At 43.1% G+C, this 22,748-nt stretch overlaps 1 protein-coding gene across 4 annotated transcripts in view; it reads right to left on the bottom strand.

Annotated features, from left to right (window-relative positions):
* The window catches only part of DLG3 (discs large MAGUK scaffold protein 3), a 150,290-nt gene that overhangs the window by 58,094 nt on the left and 69,448 nt on the right, over positions 1 to 22,748 (bottom strand). For 3 of the 4 annotated variants that reach the window (XM_069942818.1, XM_069942811.1, XM_069942812.1), the window contains 6 exons: positions 19,766 to 19,816; positions 16,962 to 17,086; positions 14,671 to 14,840; positions 12,305 to 12,441; positions 11,670 to 11,814; positions 9,497 to 9,650 (listed from right to left, as the gene is read on the bottom strand). In XM_069942818.1, coding sequence (XP_069798919.1) covers positions 9,497 to 9,650; positions 11,670 to 11,814; positions 12,305 to 12,441; positions 14,671 to 14,840; positions 16,962 to 17,086; positions 19,766 to 19,816 — 782 coding nt within the window. Of the gene's footprint in view, positions 1 to 9,139; positions 9,204 to 9,496; positions 9,651 to 11,669; positions 11,815 to 12,304; positions 12,442 to 14,670; positions 14,841 to 16,961; positions 17,087 to 19,765; positions 19,817 to 22,748 lie in introns of those variants that run through there. The other variant, XM_069942814.1, reaches the window with a different exon arrangement.

Here is a 22,748-nt window from a genome sequence, read left to right as displayed (position 1 = left end):
CCCCCCCAAAAAAAAATAAATAAAATAAAATTCAATAGGTTAAAATGAATACATCTACTGGTTATATGATGTCATATGGATGACATCACATGTCAGCAACTCTGAAAAGAATCATGTTAGATACTAAAAGGAATTATTGAGGTTTAAATGTATCTTGAGATCTTAACATGCTCAGTCCTATTAATTATTAAAAAACTGCAGTAATAGCAGTGTGTTCCTCTGATAACAGCCTCTGGTTACATCAGCTTTGTGCAATAGAGATGTGACATGCTTCACCAGGTTTTTTAGAAGTACAATACTGATGGCATATTCATAAGATAAGCATTCAATGTCAGATTGGTGGAGGTCCAGATACCCAGCACCCACTATCAATCAGCTAACTAAAGGGATAGCGTGGAATTAAGGCCCTATTACACAAAGTGATTATCGGCGATAATCGTTTTGTGTAATAAAAGACAACGATTAGCCGATATGTCGGCTGATAATTGTCTTCCAATAGGCTGAAACGGCAACAATCACCCTGGCACAACAGGAGCGGCGGCAGCAGATTGCTGCTGTTTCCTATGGGCAGCACGGGCGATCTGACCCCCCCGCAGCCCCCCCGGCTGAGAGGTAGTCCCTCTTGACAGAATGGCGACTCACAAAGAAAAGATGCCCATTTTTGTGATCCATGACAAAGCAGTATTGTCTTACTTTATGAAATTCCTAGACCACAGCTTCTCTCTGTACAGAACACTGTTCTTCTGGTTTTGACTGTTTCGGTGTTTTTTCCACTGCCCACTCCTGCTCTTACTTTTCTATGAACCAGCTCTTATAGTTCTGAGGTGGACCGGAGGGTATAGATTCTGACAGTCTTTCTGACCACATTTTGGATCTTAGCCACTTGGAGGAGGCACAAACAAGTTTCAAGGTCTCTCTGGGACAGCTGCTTGCTCAATATAGCTTGGCGGTCTCAGTGGGACTGCTGCATGCTCAGTATGGCTTGGCAGACTCTCTAGGACTGCTGCATGCTCAGGTGCACTTGATAGCCTCTCTGGGACAGTTGCACACTCAGTATGGCTTGATGACCTTTCTGAGACTTTAAGACTTCTGCCACTTACTTGAACATCTGGCCCTAATATAGTGGTAGGATGCTGGTAGACTGCATGGAACTGGCTACTCATCCCAGCCGCACTCGATAGCCTCCTATTAGCTGGGTTGTGGTGTCAAGGGAGCCATTTGCCTTGAGACCAAAGGGGACATTTATTAAGTACAGCGTTTTTTGAGCCAGGTTTAAAAATATCCTTGCTGTGCTGATGCTCCATGGAGTTATGTAGAGGCGCAATGCCGCTATATAAATCCTGTTTGCACCAGTGTGCACAAGTAGTGATAGCTACACGAGCTCAGAGCTTGAGTAGGTTTCTATAACATTTTCAGCACGAAAAATGTTAAATTGAGCAGACACAGACACCCCCTCCCCACCCCTCTAGAGAATGGGTGTACAGGGGCTAATGCAATAATCTATTTGCACGACAAGAGTGTGCAAATAAATTTCATTGCCTTTGGCCCCTCTACGCTAGAAAATGGCCACTCTGCACCATAATAAATGTATGCCCAGGTCTTCCTTCTCATCGGGCCGCCCTACAAGGATTTGTAGACATTGAGGCGCCTTATCCTCAGGCCACCCTGAGGCACTGGTGGACGCCAGGGTTCCTCATCCTCCTCTGGTCACCCCATAAACACTCATGGACGACAAGACTACAGTTAAGCACCTTGCTCACGAACGCCTGCACCACGCTGCCAACCTGCTGCTGTACTTTTTCCTAAGCTTTCTAATGGTGTTTAGCAGGCTTTTCTGGCCAGTTTTGATGTATTTTTTGAGGGAGTTTATGTTGCAAAATTGCATGCAGATATGCTTGGATGAACAAGCTACTTCACTCATGGAAAGCAATGTGACATTAAAAATTCCTGTACATGAAGGAGATCTCATCCGAGCAGGGAGACAGGACTATTTATGCATCCTGAATATGCATGAGAAGGAGGGGATTTAGGGAGGCAACAGGTAGGCGTAACAGTGATCTGAGGAGCCAGGGAATACCCCCAATGCACCAAGAAGGCTCATTTACATATATCTTTTAGAGAAGATAAAAATAATGGTGTTGGAATTAGAGGTTCTAAAGCTTCATGTACATAACAGTAGGTTCATTTGCACAAACCTGCTGTTAGCTTCTCTTTAACCCAAGCTAAATCTTTGATCTTAGTATATAGTACTAAAAAAGTGCTCATCTTTGGCCAAACACATATAGTACATAGGGAATCTTTGGGCCTATATACAGGCTTAGGCTGGGTTCACACACAGTATATTTCAGGCAGTATTTAGTCCTCATGTCAGGTCCTCATAGCAACCAAAACCAGGAGTGGATTGAAAGCACAGAAAGGCTCTGTTCACATAATGTTGTAATTGAGTGGATGGCCGTCATTTAATGGCAAATATTTGCTGTTATCTTAAAACAATGGCCGTTGTACTGAAATAATGGCAGTTATTTACCGTTATATGGCGGCCATCCACTCAATTTCACCATTGTGTGAATAGAGCTTTTCTGTGTGTTTAATCCACTCCTGGTTTTGGTTGCTATGAGGACCTGACATGAGGACCATTTACTGCCTGAAATATACTGTGTGTGAACCCAGGAAGTCTAGCCATTTGTTCTACACACTTATCAATGAGCTATCTGCACCCACGTCTATGTTGTTGGTCCACCAGCTGTCCTTCTGAGGACCACTATTGCTAGGTACTAACCACTACCTACCAGAAGAACCCCCCACCAAACCAGCCGTATAGGATTTATATGCTGGTCTTTGGTACCCCCCCACCCCCCCCCCTAGTGCACAAGCATGCTGGATTTATGTAGAGGTACAATCAAATCAAACTTTTCTGCAGAAAAGTTGTTGTCTGGCACCGGCTTAATACATCTGGGCCATTATATTAAGTCTCAAGAATCAGATAGTAAATGCGGTAATGATCCAGTGATCTTCTCACAGAACAGTTTTTGTTCAGATTCAGAAGGTTCTGCTCTTGAACAGACTGATTATTATCCTGTCTATGTGTGAGTTAGTCAGATATTAAATTCCCAGCATTCATCTCTGAAACTAGAGGTTTGCAAAACAGGTTTAACCAGAATTAGTCATAATATCTGTACAAGTACATTTAAGTCTCCTAACGAAACCTTCCTTCCTTTAGGTAGATGATCCAATGTAATTACATATTACAGTTATAGAAAAAAAAGGCTACAGTGCTTAGTCTTAGTGTAGGGCTGGAGTCCAGGAACTAAACAGAGACAGATCATAGAGGAATAGCTGCATAAAAAGTGTCTATGGTCAGATTTATTCAAACCTCCCACATGCACATGAACGTGTATGGAAATAGGAAGCAAGTACTATGTATTTCCAAGTAGACAGCATTGTAATGAAGTGCAGGGCAGCAATAAAATGTCACACGATCACTGATGAGGTTGTTCAAACATACAGTACATTACCTGTAAGAGTAAAGTCCACTTTGTACAATTGTCTTGTGCATGACATACTGTATGTTTGACTTTGCAGAATGCAAATTATCTCTCCTTCAGATGGAAGAAAACTGTCCCTGTAGCGCCACCTATAGGTAGTTACCCTTTAGGTCAATGTCCAGACTATTAACCCCTTAAGAAGGCAGACCATTTGTGTTTTTGTGTTCTTCTGCAGACCACTAGGTACTGACCACTACTTACCAAAAGAACCCTAACCAAACCTGCCGTATTGGAGACACTGTGACATTCTTCTAGCTACAACAGTTTGCATATTGTCACAGATCCCTGCACTTTCCCATTTTTCCTGCTTTCAACACATCAACTTAAAGTGATACTGTCTGAGACCCGCTGCAATCCTAAAATGCATATGGGGTGGGGGGTGGGGGCAGTGTCTTGCAGATATACAGAATCTGCCCCTTTTTCATGGAGTACACCAGGGGAGCATTTTGATAAATGTGTAATGTTCCAGTACAGGTGTGCCACTACATCTTGTCTATCACCTGTCAAAAGGTAACTCTGTTAGGTGTCGCACTCTGGGATGATAACTGTTTAACTGTTGGTTTTTACTGTTCACTGTTTCAACCACCAGTGCAGGTAGCTTAGACACCACCCTCCTATTACACTTCTTCCTTCTCTTCTTTCCAGTTTGTCCCCCACCAATAGGATGTTAGACTCACTTCTAGTCACTTCTATATAAGCTAGTTAGTTCCTTGTAGGAGGGTCTATTGTCTAGTGAGCTGCAGTGAGAGTAAGGGTACTATTACACGGAACGATAATCGTCCGAATTGGCCCGATTTGGCCGATTATCGCTCCATGTAATAAATACAACGATCAGCCGATGACAACGATCATCGGCTGATCGTTGATATAAGGTCTCACCTATTTTCGTCAGGAGCCGACCGCGCACCGCTACGTGTAATAGTGGTGCGCGGCCGGCGACTGACGATATGCATTACCTATCCATGTTCCAGGGCTGCTCCTGCGGTCTTCTCCCCATGTCCCGCTCGCTCTAGCTTCAGAGCGGCCTATCAGCCACAGCGGTCCCGGCCTGTGATTGGCTGAGCGGCCTGTCAGCTGACAAGCTACTCTGAAGCTAGAGTCTGCTGGGGTGTATAGCTAGAGGTATAACCAGTAGAAGGCGGGAGATTGTGATACCGCTGTATAGAGCTCTGGTGAGGCCACATCTGGAATACTGTGTCTGCAGTGGCCCAGAACAGAGGTTTTCTCTAATTTCTCCTAAAAGTGTATATTGGTGTTAGGATTTGTTCTTATTTGTATGTTTCCTAGTTATTCCTGTTCTGGAAACTATAATGGCCACTGCAAACTGTTGGTATTATGTCGCCCCAGTGTTCAAGTATGGTACTTCTCATGTATATTCATATACCTATGGTTCAATGGTGTGATTATGCAATAGGCTTGGTGTCACGTGACTGTTCCCCGGCTGCCATGGTAACCCCAATAGCCGTCAAGCTTTGGCTGGGGATGCTTTGTCACTTCCTGTCCACCTCAGTTCTTCCCTCTACCTTTAAGGGGGAAGGGTGTGTTTTTCTGCTGCTCCTGTGGTACAAGGCCGCAACTCCGCGGTATCAGTCCCAGTGCTGTCCAGAAGTGTTCCGGTCCAGTCGAGACCTGGTGTGCTCATTCTCAAGATTCTCATATTCAGCAAGATCTGGGTGTCGTTCTTCAGTCACTATTCCTCTCATCACCTATTCTCACCAACAGCAAGTATTCAGTTCAGTATATTCCACCCAGTATTATATCTCCAGCACTACTACTCTTATCATTTAGATCCCCATTGCTTCAAGTAACGCTATCACAGCCTGTTGCAGCATCACCCATTCCTCAGTTATATCCAAGTCTGCCTTAGTCCTGATTGCATCCAGAGAGACTGTTGCTATTGGTTACCACTGTTACAATAAATGCACAACTACCGTTGTTTCTGAACCCTGGCATTGGTCTAGTTATTGGTGCCTTGACTAGGGACGAGGAATTGCCCGGGCCCACATGCTCAGGTTCCTGTGGGTTAGTCAGCTCCCCTCGTGCCAATACCGTGACCTAACATCTGGCAACTGGCTACCCGGGTCCTACCCAGTACTACCACCTACTACTACCCTCAGCGTGAGGCCCCAGCGCATTTCGAGTTCTGGAGACCTCATCTTAAAAAGGACATTGATAAAATAGAACTGGCCCAAAGACGGGCTACAAAAATGGTGGAGGGTGTGAGGCATAAACCATATCAGGAAAGACTTAAGGATTTGAATCTGTATAGTCTGGAGGAAAGAAGGGAAAGGGGGGACATGATTGAAACCTTTAAGTATGTTAAGGGACTAAATAAGGTTCAAGAGGGGAGTGTTTTTAGTAAAAAACTAAGCTGAAGAACAAGAGGACACAGTGAGAGGTTAGTTGGGGGAAAGATCAGAAGCAATGTAAGAAAATATTATTTTACTGAAAGAGTAGTAGATAACTGGAACAAACTTCCAGCAGAGGTGGTTGGTAAATCCACAATAACAGAATTTAAACACGCCTGGGATAAAATACATCTATCCTAAGATAATAAGAAAGAAAATACTAAAAGGGCAGACTAGATGGACCCAGTGGTCTTTTTCTGCCGACAATCTTCTATGTTTCTATGAGCGCGCGGGACCTGTGGAGAAGCGGACCGCAGGAGCAGCCCTGGAACGTGGATAGGTAATGTATGTAGTTTAAACAAGGGCTGCAAAGAGATCGGTAACGATGTCCATACAGCCCTTGTTAAATGATTATTGGGCCGTGTAATAGGCCCAGTAAACGAGTGACGATCTAGCAGATCGCTGCTCGTTTACAGGTATTATCGGGCCCCCATCGGCCCGTGTAATACCACCCTAGGAGTTGCTGCTGCAGTCTATAACCAGGCCTAGGCCAGGGCCCTGGGGCTTCTAATCAGTTGTCAGTGGAGTTGGAGGGAGACAAAAGTTCTTGTGAGAGTTTGAGAGCTAGAAAACTATGCATTGCTAAGCCCAAAGGTGGAGTAACTGTCACCTGGGTTCAACCTTGCCTACGCCTGGGATCCTTCTAAAAAGTCAGGGCAAGCTACGGTCAAGGATTGATCATCAGTGAAACAAAGGGCCTAAGCCAAAGTATTCCACCAGTACTTGCTTGACCTTCTCAGGTAATCTTGGGGGGGGGGGGGGGGGGGGGGGGGGGTAGCTTTGCCTAGTAGTTAAAGGGGTTATCCAGGTGTGGTTTGCAATTAAAGGGAACCTGTCACCCCCCGTGCCGGGGTGACAGGCTCCCGACCCCCCGTTAGAGCCCCCTATACTCACCTAATCCCGCCGGGTCCCGCTTCTGGAGGTGGTCGGGTGATGAAGATCTCAGCCGCTGCAGCCCAGCGCGCGCACTGTGAGATGAGTCCAACGCCCATAGAGAATGACAGGAGAGTCCAGCGCTCCGTCATTCTCTATGAGCGTTGGACTCATCTCTCAGCGCGCGCGCCGGGCTGCAGCGGCTGAGATCTCCGTCACCCGACCACCTCCAGGAGCGGGACCCGGCGGGATTAGGTAAGTATAGGGGGCTCTAACGGGGGGTCGGGAGCCTGTCACCCCGGCACGGGGGGTGACAGGTTCCCTTTAAGCTTCATTTACTTTAATGGAACTGACTTTCAAAACCCCACCCAAACTGGAGACAAAAGAGGGGGAAAAGTGGCCATGTTTTTGTAGCACTGGATAACCCCTTTAAAGCCTGGGACTTGTGCTACCAAACCTGAGAGTCTCTGGGTTCACTTGGCAAAAGGTCTTTCTATTTAGTTCAGTTCCTCTAGCCATAAGTAGAAAGCGTTTCTTCTGCAACACTAAAGGCCCTATTACACCAACAGATCTGACAACAGATTATCTGCCAAAGATTTGAAGCCAAACCCAGGAGTGGATTTGAAAAGAGGAGAAATCCAGTCTTTCCTTTATGATCTGTTCTCTGTTTATAGTCTGTTCCTGGGTTTGGCTTCAAATCTTTGGCAGATAATCTGTTGTCAGATCTGTTGGTGTAATAGGTAAATACGTCCGTCTTCTGTGTGGAACACAGAATGTGTGAATGCAGCCTAAGTCACACTCTACACTATCCCGGCAGAGTACTGCACTAATTAGGCAAAGTCCACAAGATAGTGCATGGACCTATACAAAAGACAAGCAACACTTTCTCTTCTACTACCCTCTTCTCATTACTTCAAGCTCAACCTACACCTGTACCTGCACCTACCACGCTGTTCACCTGTATTGCACTGAAGATATTAAGTAAAAGTTATTCCTTGTTTAAGTGCTGGACTCTGTGCTCATTTTTCTCCGCCGCATCCACACCCACACACTGTGCTACCCTTTACAAAGCCCAGTACCACCAGTGTGTCCGGGGGGTGGGTAATACCACTCCTGGGCACCATGACAAGTGCCCCAGTGAAAACACCAGAGACCACCTGCTGTTTGCCACCTCAGCACACCGGACTACGGAAAATGTACCCCTAAATATCCACTTCAGACTGATTCCAGTGAAGAGTAGAAGTGCTGTAATAGTATTAGTAATGTTATTCAATTAACATGCTGAACTAATACAGTGTGGGATGTATTAATAATACACTGTGCTAATGTGTTATTATAATGTCTTTTCATTAGGCATCTCTTGTCCTTTTACTGTGTTGTCTTTGTAAGCTCTTTCCTGTTTGTCTCTCTTTCCTGGTTGTTACCTGAAGCTCTGCAAACTGTACTGAGTCTATGCTTTCTTCTACAGAGCAACTACCCGTGTTATATGATAACTACTATAAAATTACAGATATATTCCAGAAATGATCAGCAGGTGACTATTATGTCAGTCATTCTATCTGACATATGTGTCAGATATGCGACCTCTACTACTACTACTACTACTACTACTACTACTACTACTACTACTGCTATCACCATTCCTCCTATGTCTCATACAACGTTATTTTTTAATTCTCTTTTTTATATCTTATCCTAGCAGAATCCCTAAAGTAAGCATTGTCAAAGGAATCCAGAGCACATATGTCTTGCTATATTGTTGGTGCTTTGGCTAGTTTCATCATGTGTGTGAACTCTCTCCAGAGGCGTGGGCACCCAAGACTAAGTACAGATGAGATTGAATTCTTATGCTTTTGAGAAGCAGCTTGGGATTTTAGAATAACCAGCTTACTGGTTACATGTTGACAAGAGATACTTGATCAAAGGACTGTCTCACTTTTTGAATTATTTCAGGGGTATGAGCAGGATGATGGCAAGGTAGAAGGAATGGGTTCATGGGGATGTAATGACAAACATCTATAATTATTTTAACCTGTTACATAGAAAGAGTCAATCCTATTTAAAGAGGTACACTTTAGAACAATATAAAAGTGAACTTTCCTGACATCCCAGTTCAATAAAGCACACCTTGTGTAGTGTGCACTGTTTATCAATGTACTGCCAAATACCACTGGTGAAGGGGTACCAGTAAGGATTTCCTTTGTGAAACGCTTGCCATATGCTAATGCTTTTCACTATTAGCAATCAGTCAATCAATCAGATTACTCATTTGCATCAAGTGCTTATAATAATGACTATACAGAATAAACTCACCTGGCCTTAAAATGTGCAAACTCCATGTTCTACCGTTCCCTTCTTGTCTATGTGAGTCGAGAGTGGGAGGTGGAAACTACAGAATTTTTTGCTTTCTGTCACTATTTGAACATTCCTGTTCTGACTTGTTAACAAAGTTACTGAGTTTAGAGTTACTCTCATTATTAGGCTGTCTGATTTCTTTATTGTATACACTATAACAATCGGCAGAATTGTAGACGTCAGGAACATGTGAGAAAATGTATTATAACTTTAGAATGATGACAAACTGAAAGGTAATTGCACTATTGTTTATATACCGTCTGATCAGAGCTGTCAGGCTTTATTCTCTTGTCTCATGTTACAGCGAAGCCTCACCTGGTGAAGTCTTCTTCTCCCAGCATGTGTCGTGGAACAGGAGAGTATCTAGATGGGGTGACTTGAGGGGGCTGATAAGGAGATTTACTTTCCACGCTGCTCAGGTATCCTCCCAGAGTGGAGTTATGGCTTATGTGATTATCAACAGTGAAAGCTGCAAATTCGGAAGACACATTAGAGATGGGAAACAACACATTCAGTTGTCAAAAGCTTAAAATATGCAATGATCTATGCTAATCAGCCCAGAATATGGTAGAATAAATGTTTGCTCTATTTAGCCATATATCATCAGTGATATCATTGTGATTATACAGTGAGTAATGAAGGAGGTGATATATCTGCATGGAACTGGTAAAAAAAAGTCTTCATTTCTGAAATCACATGTAGGAACCAAATTATCAGCTGAAAGTAATCTTTAATGCCTGTGCTAATTATTTGTGGGACTAATAAAATAAAGATTTCTCATGTTTTCAAGAAAGACTTGACCATTTTAATTCATGCATAAAGGAATAGAGGTAGAATCATATATAAAGAAACACACTTTAAACAGTGGCACCTAGATACGTGTGCAAAACTTCTGAAACCCCTGCAGCAGCTTCAGACAGAGCGTTGGACACAGAAATGTTTAGGTATTGGATCGACAAATATGTCCTATACACCACGACCACACAACGTTTTTTTTTTGGCCGCCAGTGGCGGGGATTGTTTGTTTGTGTGTGTGTAGATAGATAGATAGATAGATAGATACTGGCAGCAGTAAAGAGTGACATGACCCCTCTGCTGTCTCCACAGGCTTTGTTGGAAACCATAAAGCTGTTCAAGTCCTGGTCCCAGCACAGTAACAGTTAGGTCCTACCTTTTCTGCTCTCTGGTGCTACACTTCGTCCGCCTGCCCGTCTCTGCTGATACTTCCGTAGACGAAAGGGAGGTGGGAGCATGACGTGGGCTCGGCTGGAATTGCGTGCGGACAAAACCACACGTGCACAAGGTCCAATAGCTGCCTGATGTTGCTTACATTGGAAGCTATTGATTACTGCCCGCAACGTGCACCCTCCCCCCTCTCGTCTACAGAAGTATCAGTACATACAGGCAGACTGAGGAAGTGGAACGCCAAAGAGCAGAAAAGGTAGGACCTTTCCTGCTCTCCGTATAACCCCTTTAAGGGACACTAAGTATTAGTAATGCTGCATGGAGCACTAGTGACATGTAACTGTTCCAGGACTTCATGTGTTGCCTTATACTGCTGCAATTTAGTATACATATAAATATACAAATATTTTTTTCTATAACTTCAATAATTTATATATAACTCTATAATATAACTGTATTAAAGAAAATGTATATGTGGGTATTTATATAAATATATATACACACACACACACACACACACACACACATTTTCTTTAATGCAGTCATATTATAGAGTTATACATAACTTTATTAAAGTTATAGAAAAAGATATTTGTTAAACCTCTAGATATAGCCATTAAAATGATTGGGTTTATGTGTAAATTCCCCATAGATGAGGAGCTGCAAACAATGGCGAAGTTGACTCTCCTTCCTTGCAGAGCACATATTTATATTCCTTTGTGTGACCCAGTCTTGCAGATTATACAGAAGAATGCAATCACTCATTCTTCTCTTCTTGAAGCAGGGTGCAGCTGACTGACTATACCAGGGACTAAGAGCTCTATTACACCAAACGATTACTGGCCGTACTTAGCCGATTACCGTCCGGAACAGCTGATAATCGTTTGGTGTAAAAGAACGACATGTACAATGTTGTCTGATTGTTGTCGTAAAACATGTTCTATTTAAACAACAATGATAGCAAAGGTCTGCTGGCTGACACTTTGTGTAATAGGAGTGGTGGCAGCAGACCGCTGCTGTCTTCTCTGGGCCACCTGGACAATCTAAAGATCATGCAGGAAGGCTCTCCTGTTCCTTCCAGCTCGAGGTATGTGCATGTAATAGCACAGACAGTGAGCAGGGAACGAGGATCAAGCGAGTGCTGACCTGACAGGTCGGCCCCCGTTTGCACCTTAAGTAATACTAATATCAATGTAAATCAAGGACTTGTTGCTAAACCAGTGCTGCCTGAACGACTAAACCTTTGCCTCTTTTCTGTTACAAGTTTTACTAGGAAACGGTATTATATCAGTACTATACTTACTGCTAGCATAGTCAGGGGGAGCATAAATCTCATTGAGATGAACAGGTCCAGGCTTAGCTACTTTTAGATAAACCATGTCAGAGGTGTTCTTCAGTGCAGCCACAGCTTCTTCATGTCTGACATCCTGCAGGTTGGTGTTATTCACCTAGAAATGATATGAAGAGATGACATAACATTGCAGAAAAGCCAACGTTATTCCCTTGTTGGGTTATGTTTAAAGGTAATGTATCACCTATATTTTTATTAAAACGTGTTCTTTTCTTTTTTAGACCTGTTTTTATTTTCAAATTATATTTTTTTGTTTCATTTTTGTACATCATTATGGGTTCTGTCATCTTGCCTGAGCTTTTTTACCAGCATTTAGAAATATGCTTTAAAGCCTCATAGACTATAGGCACAATAGACAGGGCCTGTATCATTCAGATTAATAAGAAGGGCTTCTGAGCATGCTCAGTAGGATCATTCTACAGGGAGGAGGGATTGGAAACTGCAGTATTTCAGGATTATTTTGAAATATAGATAAAATTAAATAAAAAAAAAATTACCCAAAATGTTAAAAAATGTTTAGCATAACTTGATTTAAACATAAAGTTATTTTCTGATGATGCATTCCTTTTAAAAAGAATATTACTCACAGCTAAAAGCCTGTCCCCAATCTGCAGTCGTCCATCTTTCTGTGCAGCTCCACCTTCAATGATCTTTGTGATATAGATACTGTTGTCACCTGGAATGTGCTGGTTACCAATGCCTCCAGCAATACTGAACCCCAGCCCTGTAAAAAAATAAAATAATCAGATTAAGTTATAAAAGTGTCAAACTGGTGGTGCTGAGTTTAACAGCTTATACACCTCCCTCCATTCCCCACCTGTGAGAGGCGCATACTACTGGTACAGAGCCAACAGATTCACCTTAGGGCTGGGTTTACACTACGTATATTTCAGTCAGTATTGTGGTCCTCATATTGCAACCAAAACCAGGAGTGGATTAAAAACACAGAAAGGATCTGTTCACACAATGTTGAAATTGAGTGGATGGCCGCCATATAACAGTAAATAACTGCCATTATTTCAATATAACAGCCGTTGTTTTAAAATAACAGCAAATATTTGCCGTTAAATGGCGGCAATCCACTCAAGTTCAACATTGTGTGAACAGAGCCTTTCTGTGTTTTCAATCCACTCCTGGTTTTGGTTGCAATATGAGGACCACAATACTGACTGAAATATACGTAGTGTGAACCCAGCCTAAGATGCAAAGCCTAAGGTGCTACGGATGTTGCTATCATTTATTTAAAGTAATTGCACCACTGGTACATTGCTTTGGTAATTTTCAAATGGATAGACTGGCGCCAGCAAAGGCCCAACTCCCGTGCTTCACCCCCGGACGGTTCTTGGTAATAGACCGGCACCGAATGCAGGAACTGTGCCACGGTTCAGAAAAAGGACTGCAGCACTGGCATCCCCATGGCAGCGGCAGTCTCTCCATGTGAAAATCACAAAAGTGATGTACCGGTGGTACATTCACTTTAATTATATGCATGATAATCCACCTGTATAACAAATCCCATATGTGCAATATAGTTCATAAATAATGTAAGACATCCAAAATCCATTGCAATGCCAAATCATTAGAATTAACAGTTGATGTTGCTATATCCAGGTAATTTGCTGTCATGGTCAACTGTATTTATAACTACATAGATACTGCCCTTGGGGAAATGCCAAATACTTCTGGATCTTTAGGGTCAGTGAAACTGTAAAAGCACTATCATTTCCAAAGATTTTATAAACTTGCATGGTTATGTTAGATTAACCTCAGGGTGGTGACAAGATGATGTTGGTTCTCTCATTGCTGTTATTAGACCCTCCGAGAGCCCTTCCTCGGTGTACAACTATTTATCATTCTCTACATTTCAAGGGGCAGGATCAGGATCCAGAGGGCTACTTTCTATAAGTAGTAGTAGTTAGGGGATTTAGCAAGACTCAACTAGCTCTAAACTAAATGTCTGCAGCGGCCTCAGAACGGAGATGGAGTAGATTTTCTAATGACTTACACCACTTTGCATGCATACGGTACGGTATATCAAGAGGGGGCCACACCCCCTCTGTGTTTTGCCGCACCCCCTGCACAAACAGGGTATGGATTGGCAAAAATGTGCAAATTTTGGTAGAAACTAGGCAATTGAGCCTTTTTGCTAATCTCTCTAAGACTCTAAGCAGGGGCGTAGCTATGATTCATGGGGCCCCATAGCAAAAAAAATTAAGGGGCCCCCCTCCCCTAAGCACAACACAAAGCACTGTGTGTGTGTATATATATATAATATATATAATAATAATATAATAATATATATTTTTATATCTGCTTTACTTCCGGTGTACTGATAACCCCTGACCTCTGCAAGGAGCTCTGCACATTTTCCTTTCCTACTTGATTGCTAGCTAGAGAACAGAGGTCAGGGGTTATCAGAGCAGTGAAACAGAGATCTCTGTCTTATGCTTGTTAACCCTTTTTTGTGTTGCAGCATGTAAGTAAACATTGGGTCACTTACACGCTGCAATACATAAGTGGTTAAGCAGAAGGACACACGCTCTTACCTTCTCCTCCGGGCCCCCCTTCTGCACGGACCCCATAGCAACTGCCTACCCTGCCTCTTAGCGCCTACTCTTTACTGATATACCATGACATAGTGCTGGTGGCACTGGACTGAACAGGCTGGTACAGTGCTGGAGGATGATTTACAGTACACAACTATGTAAGGCATATTGAGTATCATACACTGGCATTGCAAGGTCCTATGTGAGCAGGAATCATGGTTCCCAGTTCTGGGCTCAACTGTAACAGGACAGGTAAGTATGCATTGTTTTTGAAGGGAAAGGGGGGGAAGAGTTAGCCCTGTCTCAGCTCCTAAATATGATTTTTTTTCCCAGACAAGCCTTTTAATATATTACTTCTAATGCATGAAATGTGTCATTTTTCATTCTGTCATCTTTTACACACTGACCTTTAGGTCCTTTTAGTAGATTAACCTCTACAATAGTCTCGGGAGGACTTTGCCTGCGTCGAACCAGCAATCTCACCACAGGACCAGCCTCTTTCAGAGCCTCCACTGCTTTACTGTGCACCACCTCTGTTACATCGACATCATTGACTCGCAGAACACAGTCAGTCACCCTGCACCAAAACCAAAGGAAATTAGTTATAAAGGAACATAGAACAACCCTTCATCCCAGGCAATCAGCTACACTACAGCCTTCACTACACAGTAAACTAATCCAAATGTAGATGGCTCTGTACATTGTGTAGAGTGATACCTTTATTGGCCAACAGTTCTTTGGCTGTGGATGGGGGGGGGGGGTTGTCAATCAAAAGTTTGCTATTGGGACCAGCCATTTCTTGGGAACAACTGACCAGCCATCAATCAGAAAGCTCCTTTAATTACCACTGCAGTTATCACACTAGTTTATCTATCTCTATACAGTGAAACTTTTGGGGGTGCAATTTGTAATAATGAGATTCCCCAAGAATCTCAGCATAAAGTTAGTATGTCGGCTTTACATCAGGGTAAAGGACATAAAAATAAAAAACCCCATTAAAAGTTGTCAAATTGTAGATTTTTTTTTTCTGTTTAACCCCACAAATGTTTATTTTTTCATAGTAATTTTTTATGATAACATAAAAGGTGCATTAAATAATTAAAAAGTAAAAGTGATTTTGCAAATAAATGGGGTCCTGGGGTCCGTTCGGCAGGTGATGCAGTTATTGTCCTAAAAAACAACTTTTAAACTTGCAGCCCCACGTGCACTATGAGCGTGGCTTAGAATATCTGTGCCCTAACCTTGCACCACCCCACCGTCCCTCCTCCCCACCCTCTTCATCATTAGGAATGCCACTGGAACATTTTCTGCATGCTGAACATAGCACAGGTCCTTAACGATCCAGCCCATGTGCCAGGCTAAACAGGTGGGAAATAGGAGACAATCTGCCTGGAGCATTCCTAATGATGAGGAGGGTGGGGAAGAGGGACAGAGAGGGTGTGCCAGCCTGATGCATACACAATCTAGGCCACGCCCATTGGGCACGAGGCTGCCAGTTTAAAAGTTGTTTTTAGGACAATAACTGCATCACCTGCCTAACGGACCCCAGGACAGATCTTGGTTAAAAAGCAGCTATCGGAAGGTAAAAGTGGTTTGGGGGGGGGGGTGTCAGATTGTGGGTACAGAGTAGCTTTAAAGCAAACTAGGTCTCTTTCTTTTCCCCTTCAACCAGCACAGGGGTGTGGTGGTAAAGAAGAGAGGCGATGAAGGCTGGAATAAAAGAACCAGACATGGCATGCTGATGACTATATAGCGATACCAGCAGTGTGGGGTGGGTGGTGGCAGGTATAAACAAGTTGTGAGAGGCTGAACTACCAGTATGGGGAAGGATAGGCTGTGCCAAGGCCCAAGGGACCCAAAGCCATTGAGGTAAACTAATACTTGTTTGTTTGTGTCACTGGGTAATGCGGCCAGGGTCTCATTCATAGGGGGTACACTGCATGTGTTTAATTGGAGGCTAGAAGGCCTAGGGTTTAGTTTTGGAAAATGTTCGTCCCCTAGCATATACAATAAATATATTGGTAGTCCCATCAAATGAGTGCCATTTATCGCTGTCCTTTGCTTGTGTGGTTTATGTCAGGGTTTATTTTGCTTATAAAATAGAGCAAGCTGCTTTGCAATTCCATAGTGCGATACATTTAACCCCCCAGATTGCAGGAGTTGCCGACATGGTGGCCCCACAATGTGGAAAATCCTCATAAATATTTTTCTGTATTTTTTATATAGCAGTCATGAACTTGACTGACACTAAGATACTCTATTTCCATGACATGGAATATTACACTACACTAGTGATCAGTGATTCATACAATCACTGTATACTGCACTGGTGACTTGTACAGCATAGTATATTTACAGGGCTGGGTACAAGTGTGTGTGTGTGTGTGTGTCTGTGTGTATTGCCACAATTAGAAAAGTTGCAATGTGGAAGGGGCAAGTGTACACAGCAAAATACCATACTCTATATGTGTTTTTAGCATAGGGGTCATTGCACAAAGCATATGCCATCAATAAGTAGCATCTATCATAGGTACACATTGGATATTTCCCAACAGCATAGATTTCTCTTGACACTGTGTGAAAACTGCCTTACAAACACATATCAGCAATATCAGATCAGATATATTTGACTGGAATTTAACTTTAATTTTACATTTTTCAAAGAGAAATATTAATGATAACAATAAGAATTTCTCACATTAGTCTCCCATCCATTGCTGCAGCTCCACCAGGTATGATCTTTGTGATGAATATTCCAGGATCATCAGGAACGTGCGGATTATCAATTCCACCAGCAATACTAAACCCCAGTCCTGAGTTTCCCTGCAAATTGTATTGAAGATAATATAAAAGATCCAAAATTCACATACAGCAGTAAACTCGGTCCTTAATGTAGTGTTTTCTCTCTGGGAGAAGATTGTGTATTTTTCTTCAGTGTGCTATGGCTGCAGCAGGTTGTGTGTGTGCTTGAGATAGAGGAAAAAATTAAAGGGGCAAACTGGGAAACATTGAAAAATGAGACAGGGGGTGGTAGGATCATAATAAGTCCTAATTACCCGTCCCCTTCTCTCTGCAATGCAGCGTCACCACTCATTTTCCCCTGCCGGGCTCCCGATACTGTGATGGCCCCCCTCAGAAGTGCCCACTCAGCTAATCAGTGACGGAGACAGGATACAGCAGTTACTGACTGGTTGAGTGGGTAGTTCCTGTGGGGCCGCGATGATTCAGGAGTGTGGACGCTGACAAAGAGCTGATAAATCTGGGCCTAAGTCTGACCTTTTTATCACAGGTGTCTGGCATTGTTAGCAGTTTTTCTTTGTGTATGGTGAATATTTAGTTAGAAACATAGAAATTATCAGCAGACAAAGACCACCTGGTCCATCTAGTTTTGGGTTCTTCAGGACATGGTGGCTGGAGACTGGCTGCATCCACTGCACACACAAACACACAAAGAGGAGAATCTGCTTTATATCTTGGCCTTATTCACTCAGGAGTTGCCCTGGGATCATGTAGGACATTATGAAGAAGCTGCTGAGCCAGATCTACTTTACACTAGTTTAACCCTTTCCCACACGAGGACGTAACTGTACGTCCTCGCGTGGGTGGGGGCGTTCAGAGCGGGGCCGCTGTGTGACCCCGCTCTGAACCGCCGCGGTCCCGGGTGCCGCATGTAGCCCATGCCCGCTAATTAAGTCTTCAGATGCAGCTGTCAAAGTTGACAGCTGCATCTGAAGACTTCAGAGCAGCTCTTCCCTGGTGTCTAGTGGGAAGATCGCTCCCTCGTGACGTTGTCACGGAGGAGCTATCTGCGTGACTGATGCCGGCCGGGGTCTACGTCGTAATTGGCCGCTGATCCCGGCTCGGCATTCGGTTGCTTACGGCTGCAGCAGCCGTAAGCAACTCAGTGCCGATCTCATCGATCTATGCTGCATATAGATCTGAATGAGAGATCAGTGCACTAATACTAGAAGTCCCCCATGGGAGCTTCTAGTATAAGTTTAAAAGTTAAAAATAAAGTGTCATTATTAATAAAAAGCCCCCTCCCCTAATAAAAGTCAGAATCACCCCCCTTTTCCCATTTTATAAATAAAAATAAATAAATAAACATGTTTGGTATCGCCGCGTGCGTAATCGGCCAAAATATTAATTTATCACATTCCTGATCCCGCATGGTAAACGGCGCAAGCGCAAAAAATCCCAAAGTGCAAAATTGCGCATTTTTTGTCGCATCAAATCCAGAAAAATTGTAATAAAAAGCGATCAAAAAGTCGCATATGCGCAGTCAAGGTACCGATAGAAAGAACACATCATGGCGCAAAAAATTTACACCTCACACAGCCCCATAGACCAAAGGATAAAAGCGCTATAAGCATGGGAATGGAGCGATTTTAAGAAACATATATTTGTTAACAATGGTTTGAATTTTTTACAGGCCATCAGATACAATAAAAGTTATACATGTTACATATCAATGTAATCGTAACGACTTGAGGAACAAAGTCAGTTTTTCCATAGGACACACGGCGTAAAAACGAAGCCCCCCCAAAGAAAAAGAATTGTGGTTTTTTTTTTCAATCTCACTGCGCATATAATTTTTTTCAGATTTCGCAGCATATTTTATGCAAAAATTCAGCCTGTCATTGCGAAGTACAATTAGTGACGCAAAAAATAAGGGCTCATATGGGTCTGTAGGTGTAGAAATGCAAGTGCTATGCCCTTTTAAGCACAAGGAGGAAAAAACGAAAACGCAAAAACGAAAATTAGCCTGGTCCTGAAGGGGTTAAAGAGGTAGTGCGGCGCTAAAAAATTATTCACAAAATAACACACATTACAAAGTTATACAACTTTGTAATGTATGTTATGTCTGTGAATAGCCCCCTTCCCTGTGTCCCACCACCCCCACCCATGTACCCGGAAGTGTGGTGCATTATACATTACTTGATCCGTGTCGAGGGCCGTCCGCCATTTTGTGCCAAATGTCATCTTTGGACAGACGGCCGAGTCGCTGCCGCCCGCCCCCCCTCCGCCGCGTCACAACTGTGCTCAGCCGCGATTGGCTGAGCAAAGTTATGCTCAGCCAATCGCGGCTGAGCATCGGATGACGCTGCAGAGGGCGGCCGGCATTCGGAACAGATGGAGCTGTTCGCCGGCCGGCCGAAGAAGACGTCACTGAATGAAGATCGGAGACGGGTGTCGGCACGTGACAGGTGAGTATAGCGCACCACACTTCCAGGTACACGGGTGGGGGTGGTGGGACACGGGGAAGGGGGCCATTCACAGACATAACATACATTACAAAGTTGTATAACTTTGTAATGTGTGTTATTCTGTGAATAATTCTTTACCGCCGCACTACCCCTTTAATCATTAACTCCCCTGGTATCTGATTGGTCATTTATGAAGGAGTTGGACTTGGAGTTGGTTAGGAGTACTTTGAAGATTCTAAAATTAATTTCTGAAATTGGAAAAAGAGGGAAAAGTCTGATCAGACTGAATACTTACCCTCTCCAGTACAATCTCCTCATATTTATATAAAGCATCACTGCCATTCACCTGAAAAGAAAGGCACCAGATGTTACTCAATAGTAAATGTTGCTATAAATCAGCATTATTCATGATTTTGTGACACAGATAAAAATTTCCAGAATTCCTTAGAAGCTCTCCCATCCATGTTTTGTAATGTCCCCAAATTTGTAGAAATCCCTAAAATATGTATTTATTCTGTGTGTGAATACCAATTTGTACTATACTTGGCATAGCATGGCCATTATTACAATGTTATAATATATATATATATATATATATATATATATATATATAAAACATCAGAATAATTAATGTGTCCTTGTCAATACAAAAACCTTTGATATGTCACAGAGACAAATCAGACCTCCACCGATCTCTCACACAAGCTCTCTGTGATCTCCATCTCACTGTACAAGATGAGCTCCATTATAAGTTCATGGATCATCTTATCTCATCTTGTAGACCCCAACCAATCAAAACTTTTTTTTAACTGTTTCTGTGATATGTTAATTTTTTTTTTTTTTAATGACTAGGGTAACTGGTGTAATAAAATGTCATATGAAACAATGTAAACACAATCTAGCTTGGTCACTGTTTTAACATTGCCTTTCTCTTGCACTTTATCTTCCTAATGTAGTGAACTGGAGTTATACAACTGGGATAAAAAAAAAAGTTTTTAAAATGTTTAAATCATATTTTAGTTGCTTACTGTTTATAGGTCTAAAGTTTAGAGTTGCTCCCATACCACAACTGATAACAAGTAAGCGATTAATAATCTTTTTTTACGTTTTGCATAAACAATGTTTTCATTTTCCTTTGATCCTATTATCTTTCATAATACAATTAAAACTGACTAGTAAAAAATAAAAATATTGCATCCCAGGATTTCAGACATGCCCCCTCCTTTTTCTTTATATTACATTGTGACAGTCTTTAAGCAGCCAAGATCTGCAGCAGAAGCCTCTCCCCTCTGTTTATTTTCATTCCAATACAAAGATAATGAAGCCTTAAAACAAACAGCAAAAAAAAGCAGGTAACTCTAAGGGTACTATTGCATGGCCCGATGGGGGCCCAATAATAACTAAACGAGCGCCGATCTTCTAGATTGGCGCTCGTTTACTGGGCCTATTACACAGCCCGATAATCGTGTAACAAGGGCTGCATGGACATCGTTACCGATGTCCTTGCAGTCCTTGCTTTAAACAGCATACACTACCTATCCATGGTCCAGGGCTCCTCTTGCAGTCCGCTCCTCCCCGATGCCGGACAGTGATTGGCTGAGCGGCCTGTCAGCTAAAACAGGCCGCTCTGAAGTTGCAGCGTGCGGGACCCAGGGAGAAGCAGAGCGCAGGAGGAGCCCTGGACCATGGATAGGTAATGTATGCACTTTGCAAATCGTCAGCCGCTGTCCACGCACCGCTATTACACGTAGCGAAGCGGTCAATGCCCGACAATTATAGGTCCAAACCTATATCAACGATCAGCCGATGATCGTTGTCATTGGCTGATCGTTGTGTTTATTACACGGAACGATAATCGGCCGGATAGGGCCGATTCGGCTGATTATCGTTGCGTGTAATAGTACCCTAACAATGTGTTAACTTTTATAATATTCATTTCTAATATTAGTGTTTCTTAAAAGACAATCAGTAACAGAAGTGCATGTCTTAATAACTACGCATTGTGATCCCAAGAGACTCAGGAGACTCGTTCCTGCTAAGAGGAAATGCTTGAGTGTACAGTAGGTGCTATTACACTCCCCATCGTGTTTGCGCTCAGCAGGACATACACTCCACAACATTGAAACTGCAGGAAGTAGGAGGTGTTGCTAAGATCTGCAAGTGATCAAACCTGTCAGGTCAGTGCTAGCTTCCCCCTGTTCCCCACTTACTGCCTGTGCTATTAAATGTAGAGACAGCGAGCGGGGAGCAGCAGGAGAGGCTGTCTGAATGATCCTTAGATCGTTTGGGTTGACCATTGAAGTTGGCCGCCATTGCTATTATATGGAAAACAGGATCTTCCAACATGTTGAAGGACATCAGCCTACATTGTACATGTTGGCTGATCATGGCCCTTCAATGTGTCATATTACACTAAACGATTATCGGCCTGAACGATCAGTAATGGGCCAAGTAAGGCCAATAATCCTTTAGTGTAATAGGGCCTTAATTCTGTGGCATGTGGAAGGGGCTTTTATGGTATGAAAGCCAGATTTAAAGCTAATTTTTTTAGTCACATGAAACCTCAGAAATCAGATCAAATCAATACAGTATGAGGTCATGTTCACACAACGTATGTTTAGCATAAATTACAGCCGTTGTTGCAATTTGCAACAACGGCCATGATTTATGCTAAACATACATTGTATTGGAGTGAATGGAATACACATAGTATATGCTCCATTCCATCTGGCCGCACAAAAAACTGACATGACAAACTATACAACTGATCATGCCTTGTGATGGCACCAGAAGCAAGTGGTAAGACTGGTATCTTCTAGGCTATGTTCACACTACGTAAGTTTCATATTAATCACGGCCGTTGTTGCCGATTTGCAACAACGGCTGTGATTAACATGAAACTTACATTGTGCTGCCCTCTATGGAATCACGGCAGGAGTGTATACACATAGGGGGGGATTTATAAAGATCTTATATTAGACCTCTTAGCACACGCCTCTTAGTGAATCTGGCCGGCCGGGTGCCCGAACCCGCGCCCGGCATACAAAATCTATACCTGCTTCAAGCAGGCGTAGATTTTGATCATGATCTACACCTGTGAGCAGGCGTAAATCATGATAAAAGAGGTGCAGGAGGAGGCCACGCCTCCTTCCCACCTTCTCACCCCCCCCCCAAAGCTCCCCCAGCCCGCCCATCAGGTCAGCGGGGCGTACGGAAGGCATACACCAAAGAGAAGGAGCAAATCTGCACCTTCTTCCTGGCGTACGCCTCGGGCAGTC

Source organism: Dendropsophus ebraccatus, chromosome 10 (assembly GCF_027789765.1).
Source record: "Dendropsophus ebraccatus isolate aDenEbr1 chromosome 10, aDenEbr1.pat, whole genome shotgun sequence".
NCBI classification, from domain to species: Eukaryota; Metazoa; Chordata; class Amphibia; order Anura; family Hylidae; genus Dendropsophus; species Dendropsophus ebraccatus.
The sequence above is the reverse complement of the archived record's forward strand: the minus strand, read 5'-3'. Positions and strand labels throughout refer to the sequence as shown.